Source organism: Aricia agestis, chromosome 12, assembly GCF_905147365.1.
Source record: "Aricia agestis chromosome 12, ilAriAges1.1, whole genome shotgun sequence".
Taxonomy (NCBI): Eukaryota; Metazoa; Arthropoda; class Insecta; order Lepidoptera; family Lycaenidae; genus Aricia; species Aricia agestis.
Window position 1 is genome coordinate 8432256 of NC_056417.1, and position 14045 is coordinate 8446300.

General features: G+C 37.5%; 1 protein-coding gene across 4 annotated transcripts in view; it reads right to left on the reverse strand.

Annotated features, from left to right (window-relative positions):
- LOC121732198 (E3 ubiquitin-protein ligase RBBP6) overlaps positions 1-13513 on the reverse strand; it is a 37324-nt gene extending 23811 nt beyond the window's left edge. The window contains exons 1-14 of one of the 4 annotated variants that reach the window (XM_042121995.1): positions 13063-13513; positions 12755-12986; positions 12397-12508; positions 12183-12310; positions 11091-11257; positions 10786-10876; positions 10366-10457; positions 9787-9831; positions 9289-9471; positions 6319-6371; positions 5199-5270; positions 4743-4807; positions 2443-2526; positions 1323-1580 (exon numbers count right to left, since the gene is read on the reverse strand). In XM_042121995.1, the coding sequence (XP_041977929.1) occupies positions 1323-1580; positions 2443-2526; positions 4743-4807; positions 5199-5270; positions 6319-6371; positions 9289-9471; positions 9787-9831; positions 10366-10457; positions 10786-10876; positions 11091-11257; positions 12183-12310; positions 12397-12508; positions 12755-12986; positions 13063-13228 (1748 nt within the window). In that variant the 5' untranslated portion in view covers positions 13229-13513. Of the gene's footprint in view, positions 1-1322; positions 1581-2442; positions 2527-4742; positions 4808-5198; positions 5271-6318; positions 6372-9288; positions 9472-9786; positions 9832-10365; positions 10458-10785; positions 10877-11090; positions 11258-12182; positions 12311-12390; positions 12509-12754; positions 12987-13062 lie in introns of all 4 variants that reach the window. The other 3 variants (XM_042121994.1, XM_042121998.1, XM_042121996.1) reach the window with 3 other exon arrangements.
- Positions 13514-14045: the final 532 nt, after the last annotated feature.

Here is a 14045-nt window from a genome sequence, read left to right on the forward strand (position 1 = left end):
GATTTAGACAGTTCGCACTTCGCAACACCTGCACACGCCTAGCCAGCCTCGAAGACATGCCTCTGACGAGGTTAAAAGTGACAAAGTTGTGCTTAACAAAGTTTTAAAGACAACGTGCAAAACGCGCTAGACTCTGCTTAGAGCAAAACGGATTGCAGTTTGAACTATGTTAAGTGTAGACAAGATGGAAGTAAATAAGATTTAGAGGTGGGTTGTTTTGATTTTCAATTAGTTGTACTGTGTACATAAGTTGATTGAATTTTTTAAATACGCCTAAATGCAAAGGATGTGGTTTAGATTTATTATAAAGGGTTTAGCCGCATACGTATGACGAGTCGGCCCCCAAGTAGGAATCGAATCGAAACTTATGTTTTAAAATTGACTTGATGTACAAACACGATTTATGTACTTTATCTCCAGGATAAACTGGAAGTCGGTCGCGAAAAGTCGTTTTTACATCAAGTCAATATTAAAACATAAGTTTCGATTCGATTCCCACTTGGGGCCTGACTCGTCATACGTATCCGGCTAAACCCTTTCTAAAGTGCTTTTTTTTCGTAATTAAAAGTTGTAATTTTCCATTCTTTTGATGTGTATCAATTAATTTTATTCTAAACATACCTGTCTACGTCCTTTACTTGACGGTCCTAAGCCCGTCAAAGTATGAAAGGAAAATTCGCAACTTATGATAATAACAAGAATGCAGTGATGGATTAGCCCTTAATCAAATTAAGCAATTGCCTAGGCCATCACCTCTGAGGGGGCACCAGAAGAGTAAAGGTTCAAAGACCGATTCTAGTTGAGACTTGAGATACGGATAGGGGGGCCCACAGGCATGGATTGCTTAGGGCACCAAGTAGTCTTAATCCGTCACTGCAAGAATGTCAATGGAAGGGCGGGGCGGGGCCGGACTGCGCATGTGTCCATATTTTGTGGTGTTTGGTAGGATAACTTTCGGAGGCTATTTCTCAAAATTTTAGTACTGAGTGATTATAAAAGAAGAAATACGTGTATTTTTATTTTTAACAAGGATCAATATATCCAAATTTGGCAGGAAAGTTAAATTGCACCCTGTATTATAAAACCTAAACCTTTTACTATTTAAAAAACCATACTGTGTTTACAGACTTCGTAATATTTAGTGTAAGAAACAACATAATACTATGCATTGATTTTTTACAGTATTGATTTTTATCAGGAAGTTAAATAATAATATACAAAGATAATACAATACACTAATACTGAATATAGAGAAGCTCGATAAAAAATAAAACTAACAGTGACACTACGCTTTACACGCATGCAACAATGACGTCACAAACCTAGAGTATCTTAGGCGACTGGCGGGGCGGCTGCGCGGGCGACGCGGCGAGCGGGGCGATCGCGGCGAACGTTGCGAGCGAGGCGAGCGCTGGGAGCGGGGCGAGCGCGGCGAACGGGGCGAACGCGTTCGTGAACGCGGCGAGCGCGGCGAACGAGGGGAGCCGGAGTGAGCCCGCCGTCTCTCCTCCTCGCGGCGCTTGGCGCGCATCTCTTTTTCGCGTATCATCCGGTTGAACGCCTCCAACGGATCCTCGTGCCTACAACAAAGTACGCGAGCTATAAAGATACGTGACGTTTGCGAAATTTCAAGCGATTTAGAACACGTTTACTAAATACCACCACCACCTAAGATTTTTTTAAATAACGTACCAAAATATTATGTGTGCAATTTGCGTCCCCGGGCTGAACTAACTAAGGTTTTATAAATTAGGATTGCCTTTAAAGCGACTAAAATCTTAATTATTTCACATTACGACTCTGATACTTTTACGCACGACTTATCCGTATTACAAGCGTGAGACAATGAGACGTTGTATTTTATCAATTATTATCACATTTTGTCTATAAACAAATCGATAAAATATAGGCTTCATATTATGTAATATTATAAATATAGGACAGTAGAATTGAAAGAATATATAAATATTAATATCAAGTACTGAAAAATAGAATAAAATTTGTGTTACAATTTTTTTCTTATTGACACAATTTATCGGGACATGTTACAAATATTTTCATTGGTAATCAAGGTTCGAAAACAGAGTAAGTCCAGATACTTCTTTTTTTTTTAGCCTATGCTATCCCACTGCTGGGCAAAGACCTCCCCCAAAATCTTCTAGTTAACGCTAAATCAGCGAGTATCTCATTCATCTGACACCACAGAGGGTGTTGATATAGCGTATAGCACAGTTGTGGTGAACAAACTAGTGTCGGATGTAGAGTCAATTTAAATTGTCCAGACTTACCATGTTTACACAACAAAAAATTGTGTTCTGTAGACCTTATTCTGCATACCTTTATTATATTAATATATGGTGTAGGTGTGTAAAGGCGTTGGACTCAAAGTAAGGTACATTTTATAGAAATATATTAATGAATTATGGAATATTATTTTCTTACCCATTAGGGGAATCCTTGATCCCGGGTGGCGGCGGCTGTGAGCGGGCGTAGCGGTCAAACGGCGGGGGGCGGGTGTACGGGGCGCTGAAAGTTGAAACAACATTCAAACATTTAAATGTATTAAAAAAAGTGAATGACGAGTGGAATTATTGTCACCGCGGAGGCATGTCTAGGAAAATATAGCGAGATAAGGTTAAGGCATTGTAGCTAGGCTGATCGGCAGCGCAGAAGAAAGATTTTGGGGAAGGGCTTTTTGTTCAGCACTGGGACATTATAGGGTAAAAATATCGCATAACGGTACTTCAAAGGTTCGCAATGCAGCTTTGCTGCAAAATCAGTGAGTTTCAATTAGATAGTACTATCAGAGAAGTTTATTCATAGTCAGATGGCGGACCTGCGTAATTTGGTTGCGTCATGTTAAACCCAAGGGATTGCAATCCGGTGTCATTTTCAATCCGGATCGGATTTGACCGGATTCCCATCAATCCGGCCGGATCCGACCGGATTGATGAAACTGAACTAAGAAGCGGAAATCATTCTATTTTTGCTTTGCCGAACTTCTAGCGCTCCAAAGAGCAGTAAGTATAGCCTGCAAGAGTGGACTGGCGAAGGTCGGTATCCTTAGCGATTCCAAATCGGCTCTCCAGGCTCTCACCCCTAGTTCCCCCTCAGAAAAGCTGCAACGCAGAGGCGGGAGGTAATTCCCTGTTTTAGATAAAGGCGCACGCAGGGTTGAGAGGGTATGAGAGGGATGACCAATTAGCCAAGGAGGCCGCGCTGGGATTAAAAAGGAAGCCTGACTACGATCTGTGTCCAGTTTCATTCGTCAAACGTATCTTAAGAGTGGATACGATTGAGGAATGGGACAGAAAATATGAAGTGGGCGGGACGGCTGGAGTCACGAAGCTCTTTTTCCCAAGTGCTGCTGCTGCATACAAAATAGTAAAGAAAACAGACATCACACACTACACCACACAGATTCTGACCGGCCACGGTGGAATGTGGATTTGCCTTCTACTTGAACAGATTCAAGTTGAATGTGGATCCATCGTGTCTGTGTCAGCCGAGAGTCGAGGAGACGGTTCCTCACCTGTTACTCGAGTGCTCAATTTTTGCTAGCAATCGATAGTAGTTAATAAGCGAAACTGTAGTACTTTATGTGTTATTAGTTAGGCTCCTTAATTTGCTGTGATATTAGTTTAGTTATTGTGTACTTGTGCCGTTATTTTATCACTTTCGACATTTATTGATTGACATTCATGGATTTTATTAATTTTATTGTAAGCATTATTGAATTACTCACCGAAATTGAAATGTAATAGTTATAAGAAAGAAAAGAGCTAAAAATTAAACCAATTGTAAAAAACAAGCCCTGATACTGTAAGGAGGACGGATTAAATTATAAAAAATATAGAGCTGCTTATGGCCGAAAGGCCTTTTCAGCTTCTCATGAAAATCTAGTGTACTAATCGGCCTCATTATCATTTGTCAGGAAAATAGAATCATAAAAAATCGGCCAAGTGCGAGTTAGACTCGCGCACGAAGGGTTATGTACCACAATAGAGCAAAAATAGTCTGAAAATTGTGTTTTCGTATGAGAGCCCCCATTAATTGTTTAATTTATTTAAATTTTATTATTAATTATCAAAGTACAAATACAACTGAGTATTTCGTGAATATTTCAAGTGCCTATGTGTTGCCGTTATAAATAGCAAGAAATAGCAAAAAAATCACGTTTGTTGTATGGGAGCCCCCTTTAAATATTTCATTTATTTTGTTTATAGTATATTTTGTTTTATAGCGGCAACAGATATACACAATCTGTGAAAATTTCAGAAGTCTAGCTATAGCGGTTCTTGAGTTACAGCCTGGAGACAAACAGACAGACAGACGGACAGACATCGAAGTCTTAGTAATAGGGTCCCGTTTTTACTCTTTGGGTGCGGGACCCTAAAAAGCGAGAAAAAGCTTTTTCACTAGGGGTAATGCATTTAAAGTAAGTTATTCATGCAACAACCATATCAGTTTGCCACCAATTGCTAACACCGGATCCGGTCGCCGGATCCGGTATATTGGGACCGGATCTGGTACCCGTAAAATGATGCCGGATCCAGCGATTTACCGGACCCGGTTTTCCGGATTGCAATCCCGTCCGCCGGGCGGATAGATCACACCTAACATTGAATTGACATTATCGGACCAAATGATGTAGATCCGTCAAATGCCTTTGAATCTATTTCTTCGATGGTACCTCGTCTTGTCAACGTGAAACTAAGAATAAAACATGTAGAGTGACTTACCTATCGTTGAACCGATGTCCTGGTGGTGGTAGTCCGGGCGCGAACTGCGGGGGGCCGCGGTACAACTGTTCAATAGAACAACAAATATTATACATATTACTCTCTACGGGATGTAACAAAACTAAGTGATAATACTTTAGAGCTTAGGCTGTGTATGGGGCCCCTATACAGAGTTTGCTTTGTAAGTAGCAGCGCTAAAAGAGTGAGTTTTCTTTTTAATTTTGTATAAGAAAATCCATGACGCTCGGGCGCTTGCACATACACATTGCAAAAAATTTTTTGCTATTCCAGAGCTGCTACTTTCACAGTCAACTCTAAATAAGGGACACATACACACCCTAAAGTATTATCACTTAGTTTTGTATATCTCTCATTAATAATATAATTAAAGAATACATTATAGTTGTTACAAACGCAAGCTGGAATAAAATAAGAAAGTTTAAAAAAAATACTAACCTGAGAAGACAAGGGGTCCCTTCTTTCATCAACGGTTGGTGTACTGGCGCGTTGCTCGTCTAATCTTGGTAACTATATAAATAAATATATATAAATATGATAATTGTTAATAATAATAATATTTATGTGTCAATATTTAATTATTCATTCATCTTTTAAAATTCACATTGAATTTATATGTACTGCTGAAAACTGACTTAAAATCTACTAAATATGTTAAGGTGCCCATACACGGGACAATTTGTCGTTTCGATCGATCGTCAAGAAAATCGTCCAATCGATCTTTTGAACGTAAAATCGTTTGCGATATTGCTACACACGTACAATTTGTCGTTCGATTTTAACATCGAGGAGATAAATCGTTACGATAATTGTCCCGTGTATGGCCACCTTTAAGTGCACAAACAGAAGAATTAACACAAAGATTTATAATAGATGTATAAATATCATACTGGAGCTTTTTTGGAACTGCCAAATCATTTCTACTTCTCCGACTACGAGAGTCAGAACGCTGACAATCGCTGAAATTGCTACCTTCTTCACAGGTATTTCATTTATTACCCTATGCGGGCTGGGGTCACATCACATAATATATCATCTCGGAAAGGGATCGTCACCGTATCGCCTTTCGCCTCGTCGTCAACTTGACGTCAACCTAACGTATGCACGTAACCAAGGCGTGTCAGCAGCTCCTGTACGTCAACTCGGCTACGGCTCGACGTCCCCGCGCTTACGGCTCGCCGACGGAGGTGGGCGGAGAGACGTAAGCGCGGGGACGACGAGCCGTGAGCGCGTGAACTGCAAGTTGACCACGTACCGCATCGCGGTTCGGAGCCTGTTCCAAGGCGATGCGATTACGGTACGATTCCGCTTAGTGTGCGTTGCAGTAGGAACTATCATACGAACAATATTGATCGGCTCGAGGCGATACGGTGACGATCCTTATATAATATATAAGCTTATATTGCGCCGTATAACATTGTTTTTGTAATTTTTATTGATAAATAAAGGTTTAAAAAAACCCTTTCTGAGTTTGTGTGCGGTGACCCTTATTCGTATAGCCTTATCTTGAGACACATATACATATATCATAAGATAGTAAAATCTGATGTCTACTTACATGCCCCGGTGGGCCGTCTACTCCAGGCGGCTTTAGAGACGGCGGGGGGCCACCTAAAACAATACCATGATATATTCATTATATCATTTGTAAGGATACATTTACAACATATAAAGATTAACATTTAACATGTTGGAATTACACAACATTACGAAATTTAACTTTCCTAGATGAGAGTATTCTTAATAGAATCAAAAAATAATTCTTGTCAACATTTCTTATTTTTATTTTACTTTTTAGGGTTCCGTACCCAAAGGGTTAAAACGGGACCATATTATTGAGACTTCGATGTCTGTCCGTCTCCAGGGTGTAACTTAAGAAGCGCTATACCGCTATAGCTGTAGCTAGACTTCTGAAATTTTCACAGATTGTTTTTGATTTCTGTTGCCGCTATAACAACAAATACTGAAAACGCAAACGGGGGAAATATTTAAGAGGGGCTCCCATAAGGTTTTTTCGCTCGTAATCAATAATGGTAACAGCTAGGCACTTGAAATTTTCACAAAGTCCTTAAAATTATATTTGTACTTCAATAATTATTATTAATAATAAAATTTTAATTAAGTAAATATTTAAGGGGGGCTTCGAACCCTTCGTGCGCGAGTCTGACTCGCACTTGGCCGATTTATTAATTACTTTATTATGCTTTTTAACCGACTTCCAAAAAGGGGTTGGTTATATGTTCGGCTGTGGATATTTTTATTTGTGAAAATTCAACGATTACTCCGCCGTTTGTGAACCGATTTTCTATTCGGTAAAAAGTATTGATTTGCGTATGTTCAATCCTATTAGACAAAGCTTTATTCTCAAACTACAGCTCAGTAGCAAAACCTAACATGCAAATAAACAAAGTATAGATACTCTTTTTACCAACAGTACATTTAAAGAATAAATATAGAAAATAACATTATACTAGCAAACTAATACAAAACTACCTACAGCATACAACCTCTAGAAAAAATTGACCACCACCATATACATTCCTAATACAATTTTTTAGAATATAACATAATATTCAAGCTACAGAAAAGTATAAATTAATTTTTACTTTTCTACACTTATAGGTCACAGCATAGTTATGTCAGTGTCAATTTATTTTATAATATTTCATGATAATTAAATTTAACGTTTATAAATTGAATTAAAACAAGCAATGTTTTATTGAAATACGTACGGGAATATCTGTACGGGAGCGAAAAACTTTGGCTCCCTTTTGACGAAAAATGCGGGAAAGGTTATAGTTTATATGGTGAAGGAGTGCATCGAGCTAATATTATTTTGAAATTATGCTTTTAACATAACTTTTTTTTAACAAATAAAACATTACACACACTACAACCCACACACTAGGAGATTTTGATTGACAAGCCTATACACACGAATTGTACTCTTTTATTTATGGTTGAAGTCTGTTATCAAATTGAAAATAGATTTAGTTTTTTTTTTATTGAATCTGTGGCACTACTATATAATATTATGGTTTAGGTATGTTAATATCACTAAATAAATTCGTTAAAGATTGTCTATAGTGCGTTTATTTTAGTCCCAGCAAGTTTAAATTATATAGGGTAACCCTATATAATTTAATAAGACCTAATTTGACTACACGACCTGACTGGGCTATTAGCACGGGACAACTGGTGAGTGGTGTATGCTCCAGCCAGCGCACCGAGCTCAAGCGGGCAAAACTGCTACATAAACAAAATATGTTCCCTACAGAATCTTAAATACTGTTATTACACGGACAATAATTACTACTTGACAATAATTATTACACGGCTAGTCTGTCAGCATAATCTGAGACCATGGGCGTACCCAGGTAGGGGCAGGCCTATATGAATAAATAAATAATAAAGGTCAATTTTCATGATTTTTTGTTTCAATATACATATCAGACCGACCATCTTCTCGAAACAGGTAAGTGTTATAATGATTTGCATGTGGCGTGAAGTAAAAAAAGATGGTTATCGACGATAAAAAAGACAAATAATGTGCAAAAGGAAATACGGTATATTATTAATGTATTACTCATAAAGTTAATATACCTAGCGGAAATCGGAATAGAGAAACAAAGGCCTGAGCAAGCGAGATGTCACTATCAGTAACACTGCAAGGTAAAAAGAGACGTGTGATACATGACAGCAGAACCAATTTTTTTTCATCTGTTTGACGTCCAGTCGGTACTTATCGGCACGTTAACAATTTAATCTCTTAGAAAGATGCTTGTGTTAGTGTGTACGTAAACAAATTTTTACACACAGACGTAAATCAATTTCGGTTTCGTTTGACACCTCGAGAAAGTTGCTCTATTCCGCTAGGTATATTAACTTTATAGTATTACTACATGTAAATAAGTATGAAATGTATGCAGAATCTGAAAAAACTTAAAAGAAAATACAACAACAAAAAAGCAATTTTATGGCTTAATAACTGTAGTGGCCAGGCTTGGCTTTCTAACTATTTCGTACTGACATTTCAGTGGTGCTGGCGATTTAAGATGGCCGCTCTTTTTTATCGATTTGATTCCGATTCAACAGTGTCAATCTCTATTGACATAGGTTCCGTTTCATGCATCTGACATTTTTCAAATGTTTACATAATAATAATTTGGGACTTGCGACCTTTACTTTTGTGCTACAATGCGGGAACCGTTGTTACGCGATATTGTTCTGATATCTAACTTCGTCATCGTTTTAGGTTCCACTAAACCAGTGATTCCCAATCTGTGGTCCGCCGACCCCTGGGGGTCCGCGAGTATATGGACCATACATAAATGCTTTTAAAATGAATCAGAATTTTTTGTTGTTTATTTTATTAATCTGTAAAAACTTCGAGTTCGTAAAAACTGTGGTCTGTGCTTGATTTCCTAGGGGACCGTGCTTGAAAAAGATTGGGAAACACTTCTCTAAGCCCAAAACATTCGACTACGTGTGCACATGTCACATAAGCCGCATGCAAAGCTGTGTGTACCGTAGCGCGGTCTGTGCGAGTCGCGGGGGCGGGGCCGGTGGGCGTGGCCGTGCGGGGGCCCAACATGACCTCCGTGCGGGGCCCCCGGCGCGAGGCCCTGCGCGTGAGCAGGGGGCACCGTCACCGTGATATTGTCGTCATCCGAGTCGTCGTGCCGGCCCCGCGCCTCCCTGCCTACCGCATCTAGCACGCCATCATAGTGTTCGATAGGTTTATAGCATTTTTTGAGGTTATAAATACATTTTTTACGCTAATAAGTAATGTTACATTACAAATGTATCATTATTTTAGTTACATGTCGTTTTTACAGACTACATCTTTTAAATTGTGAAAATAGACAAAATTTCTAACGTATTGTGTATTGAGTAATGTAGAATTTCATCAATGTATTATTGAACTCATGTTGATTACTATTTGACATACTGAAGCTATGAATTAGGTTAATAAACAAATTAAACTAATACTCATTACTTGGCTGATCGTCAGAATAATACTTACCATTATTTGCAGGAGGCTGCATTGGTCCGTTAGGTTGGACTGGTTCTACAAATAAAGTTTGCATTGTTAGAAAAAAAATGTAGATAATTAGTAATGGATTAAGTCAAATCATTTATGATCAAAAGTTATGGGTTCATTATTTTTTTGGCACGGTGGCATTAAGACAATTCGCTCAGTGAAAGTGATTTAGAAGTCACATTACTTTACTTTAATGAAGATATTGACAAAACTTCATACCATTTCTGTCAATCTTTAAATTAATATTGATTAATCACTAACACCCAGTTTCTGAAAGGCTGATCAACGCTAAAATTAACAAATCGCCTGTTAAATCTCTAGTCAAGTACCGATTGGGTTCTGCAAAGAAGCATGGTTAGTAAGTATAATTTGATCAGCGTGTCAGTTGACATAGCTGTTAAAGACTCGATAATGACATGTCAACCGCCATTTTGAGTTTCCGAAACGTTTGTCAAGCCGTAATCAATAATCGTAGATTAAAGATTTGTCAAAACTTGTGTCAACTAATCGGTGATTATCGGCGAATTAACTTATGAAATCAACATAAAAGTTGTTATTTACCTGGTGCCGGTGGCGGGGCGGACGGCCGATGCGGCGCTCGCCGACTGTAACCAGTCTGATTGCGGAATGACGACACAGAGTTTCTCAAAAACCTGTGTACAAACAATTAAGATCTCATAACAACTAAATATAGCACATACTACCATCCATGCGAGTAAAACTCACACTGTGTATTTACTAAATACATTTAAAAATTGTTTGTCCTTGTCTGAGGTCTAACCTCAGACAAGGACAAACATTGTATAAGAATATACCTATACCCCTTTACTGATGAAGCAATTTTATGCAGCCTATAACTATTCAAGGTCTGCTGTCTTTAAGTGATATGTGACTTATCCAATGTGCCAGGCAAAGACAAGCAGACATTTGTATAGCTCACTGCATAAGCTTACCCTAGAGCAAATAACAAAATAAACTTACCTATTGGGAATTAATGTTGTAGGGGCAATCTCTTTCTCCCGACAATCAGGACACTCATGATCCTCAGATTCTAGTAGAGCACCCCTTATACCTAAAAATAAAATGTTAAATAAAAATCAATTTAGATCATTATAATAAATTTAAATCAGAAATTTCTAATAATATTACAAAATTAACCATTCTCTTGATGTGATTGCATTATAGCAAACAGTTTTCAAAATTAAAATAACTGTGTTATATTATCTTGCAGATATTTTCTCTACTGCAACAATGTCTTCAAATTATAAAAGACCTTAACTACTTACATTCATCACAAAAAGAGTTTCCGCAGCATGGTATCATGACAGCGTCAGTAAGGAGGTCCCTACACAAGCTACAAATGAGCTCATCAGGAATGGTAGGTTCCGGAGCAGCTGGTGCATTTGCTGGTGTGTCTGCACCCACCGCACTTTCCGATGCCAGGTACGCCTCACTGGAAATTAATTGTTTGTATGGTCTAACCACATTTTCAACAGAATTGGACAGTTATCTTTGTTCATACCTATATTAGTTGCTGGATAAAAACAGAGGTAGTAAAACATTTGTAGCAAAACAGCTGTATGAAACACAAGTAATTCAAATCCAGTTGCATAGTGTTTATGCAACTGGATTTTCCTGGACTGGATAACCTCTTGAACCCCACCGACACCTTAACAAGCCACCCGTAAAAATACCTCTGTGTACCACCGGCTCGATATCAGAGTAGACAGAATTATAGAGTATGCCGACTTAGAACTGATGTTGAAATTTTTAAATTTGACGTATTATGACGAAAAACGTAGCTAGGGTTGTTAACTTGTTACCTACGAATTTGAAACTATGACATATTCGATGGACGTGTTCCTCTTTGGTCGTATTGTTGTTTGTGTTTTGGCATTTTGAAATCTTTATTTTAAATATTTAAAAATAAATTATATCAGCCAGCGCGAGGCACATTCCGTTCATAATCCTAGTGAAACCCGACGAATTTGACAGATATTGAAACCTGTCCGTCTCTTTGCAGTCGAACTACTGGTCATTATGTCTATTGTGTCGATATTGAGCCACCTGATGCACTCAACCTTACACTGTTTTGTAACTTATTTTAGTGTGTATAAGATTTAATTTTGTTTGTTCTATACATTATTTTTAAGAGTATGAAGTTGGCTACAAAAAGGACGCATTAAATTAGTTCCTCATTAGCGCAATTTTGTAAAACTTGAAAAAAAAAATTTGAAAAATTTAAATGGCGCCATAGAACGCAGTATTTGAGGCTCAATAGAATTTTGTCATCCCGGTATTCAAGAGGTTAAGGACAAATTAATATAGGAAAAAGTCCACCAATCAGAACAAACCCATTTGATTAAGAACAGACTTACTGATCAACTGCTGGTACAGCAAAAGTTCCACTTGGGGTCATCATGGCTCCAGGTGCTTTTGGGCCATCAACTGGCACCATAAAACTACGAGGAATCCCCGTGCTTCTTCTTATTTCTACAGGTTCACCCTATAAATAAATTAAAAAAAATTGTTACAAATGTTTCATTTACTTATAATTAGATGAAAAGAGATAAAAATTTCAATTACATTTACCGAATTTGCAACTGGACAATCTTTTATCCAGTGACCTCGTTTTTGACATTTATAACATACATAACTACTAGGCACAACTCCTCTTTGATTTTGTCCTTTGAGTTTTTGATAACTGAAAGAAGTACACAAATTAGAACAATACAGCACACTAGATATAAACAATATTTAAATTTTTGACATTTCACCTTACATTTACTTATAACCTACTCTTTGTCATTGATACTATTGAATAGAAAATTAATGCACAAGAACTCTGTCCTATAATTTTACTAAAACAAATGCCAGACTCCTGGCTACTTAAGTATTTTAGGAGTACTGTGACTACCTAACTAGAGTCAAACATTTTCAATCTACTCACTTGCTTGGATCATAATCAAATGTTGACTGAGATATCATAGCATTAATTTTATCCTGCTCACTTCCTTCCATGCGTGAAAGATCAGCCACACCTTTGAGGGCAACATCTTTATGAATTGATGACTGGTCAGTTTTTGAACCTTCCCACTGTTTCTTGGGTTGCTGCGAAAGTGGTATTCTAGCAACCAGTAGTGATGTATTTTTTGGTATCAAAGTGTTGTCATCAACATATACTGTAAACATAGGGTAAGAAGGTTATGTAAAAACATTACTTTTTTAATTTTACAAAATTATTAAAGTATTTTATACCTTCTTTTGTTTGTGCATTGGTTATTTGAAGATCGAAGTCTGAGGTTTTACCGATGCGCTTCTGTTGAGATATCGCTGCTTTCAAATCCCCTATAGAAATATGTAAGCCATCGAATGTGACTGTATCATAATCCAAAGCACTTTTAAATTTATAATGCACAGACATTTCCAGGTACAACAACACAGGGATAATTGCTTTTGCATGACAATCCACAAGACTCAATGCTCAATTTTCATGTATGATTGTAAATCTTCCCTTAGCCCTAATTAATTATTTTAACGAATCTTGTTCGATTTACAATACAGTAATAAAAAATATTTTTAATGTCTACACACAAAGTCCGTTTCTAATATTTTTATTTAACATGTACACCATTTAAACTAACATTAGCAGAAAAATATGTTAAATAAAAATGCGGATTGCGGCGGAATCGTCACTCGTCAGGCGCCATTTTTAATTTTTATTCTACCGCACAGATTACTAGTACCTATATATTTGTTCTACCGACTGCCCAGTGTTGCCACACCAAATTTTAGAAAATCAGTATTCAGTAGACGTCATGCCAAAAATTGAATTGGTAATCCCTTTCAAGAGTTTCAAGTTCCAGTGCATAAACTTTCCAGTGGAAAGTTTATGCACTGGAACTTGGAAGGCATTGAGGTACTATACACTGGAGAGAGCCTTATATCGGTGTACAAGCCTCAAAAGCGTGTAATGTTATGTCCTACCTAGTAGGACATAACAAAGGAGTCGGACTGCATATTTCATGAAATAAAAGTGTTATTAAAGGTTTTTAGTGAACATTTAATGGTAGATATTGTTGAGTTCTGTGGTTCCGCTAAATAATAAACCATAAGAATGGCCAAAGAATTCCTCAAACACGTGGATTTGACATTAAATATGTAAGTTTTGAACAACGTTTTTTGGGCTTTTCAATCGGTATTTTTGTAAGCTAAAAAGATAATTTATAAGTTTATTATTC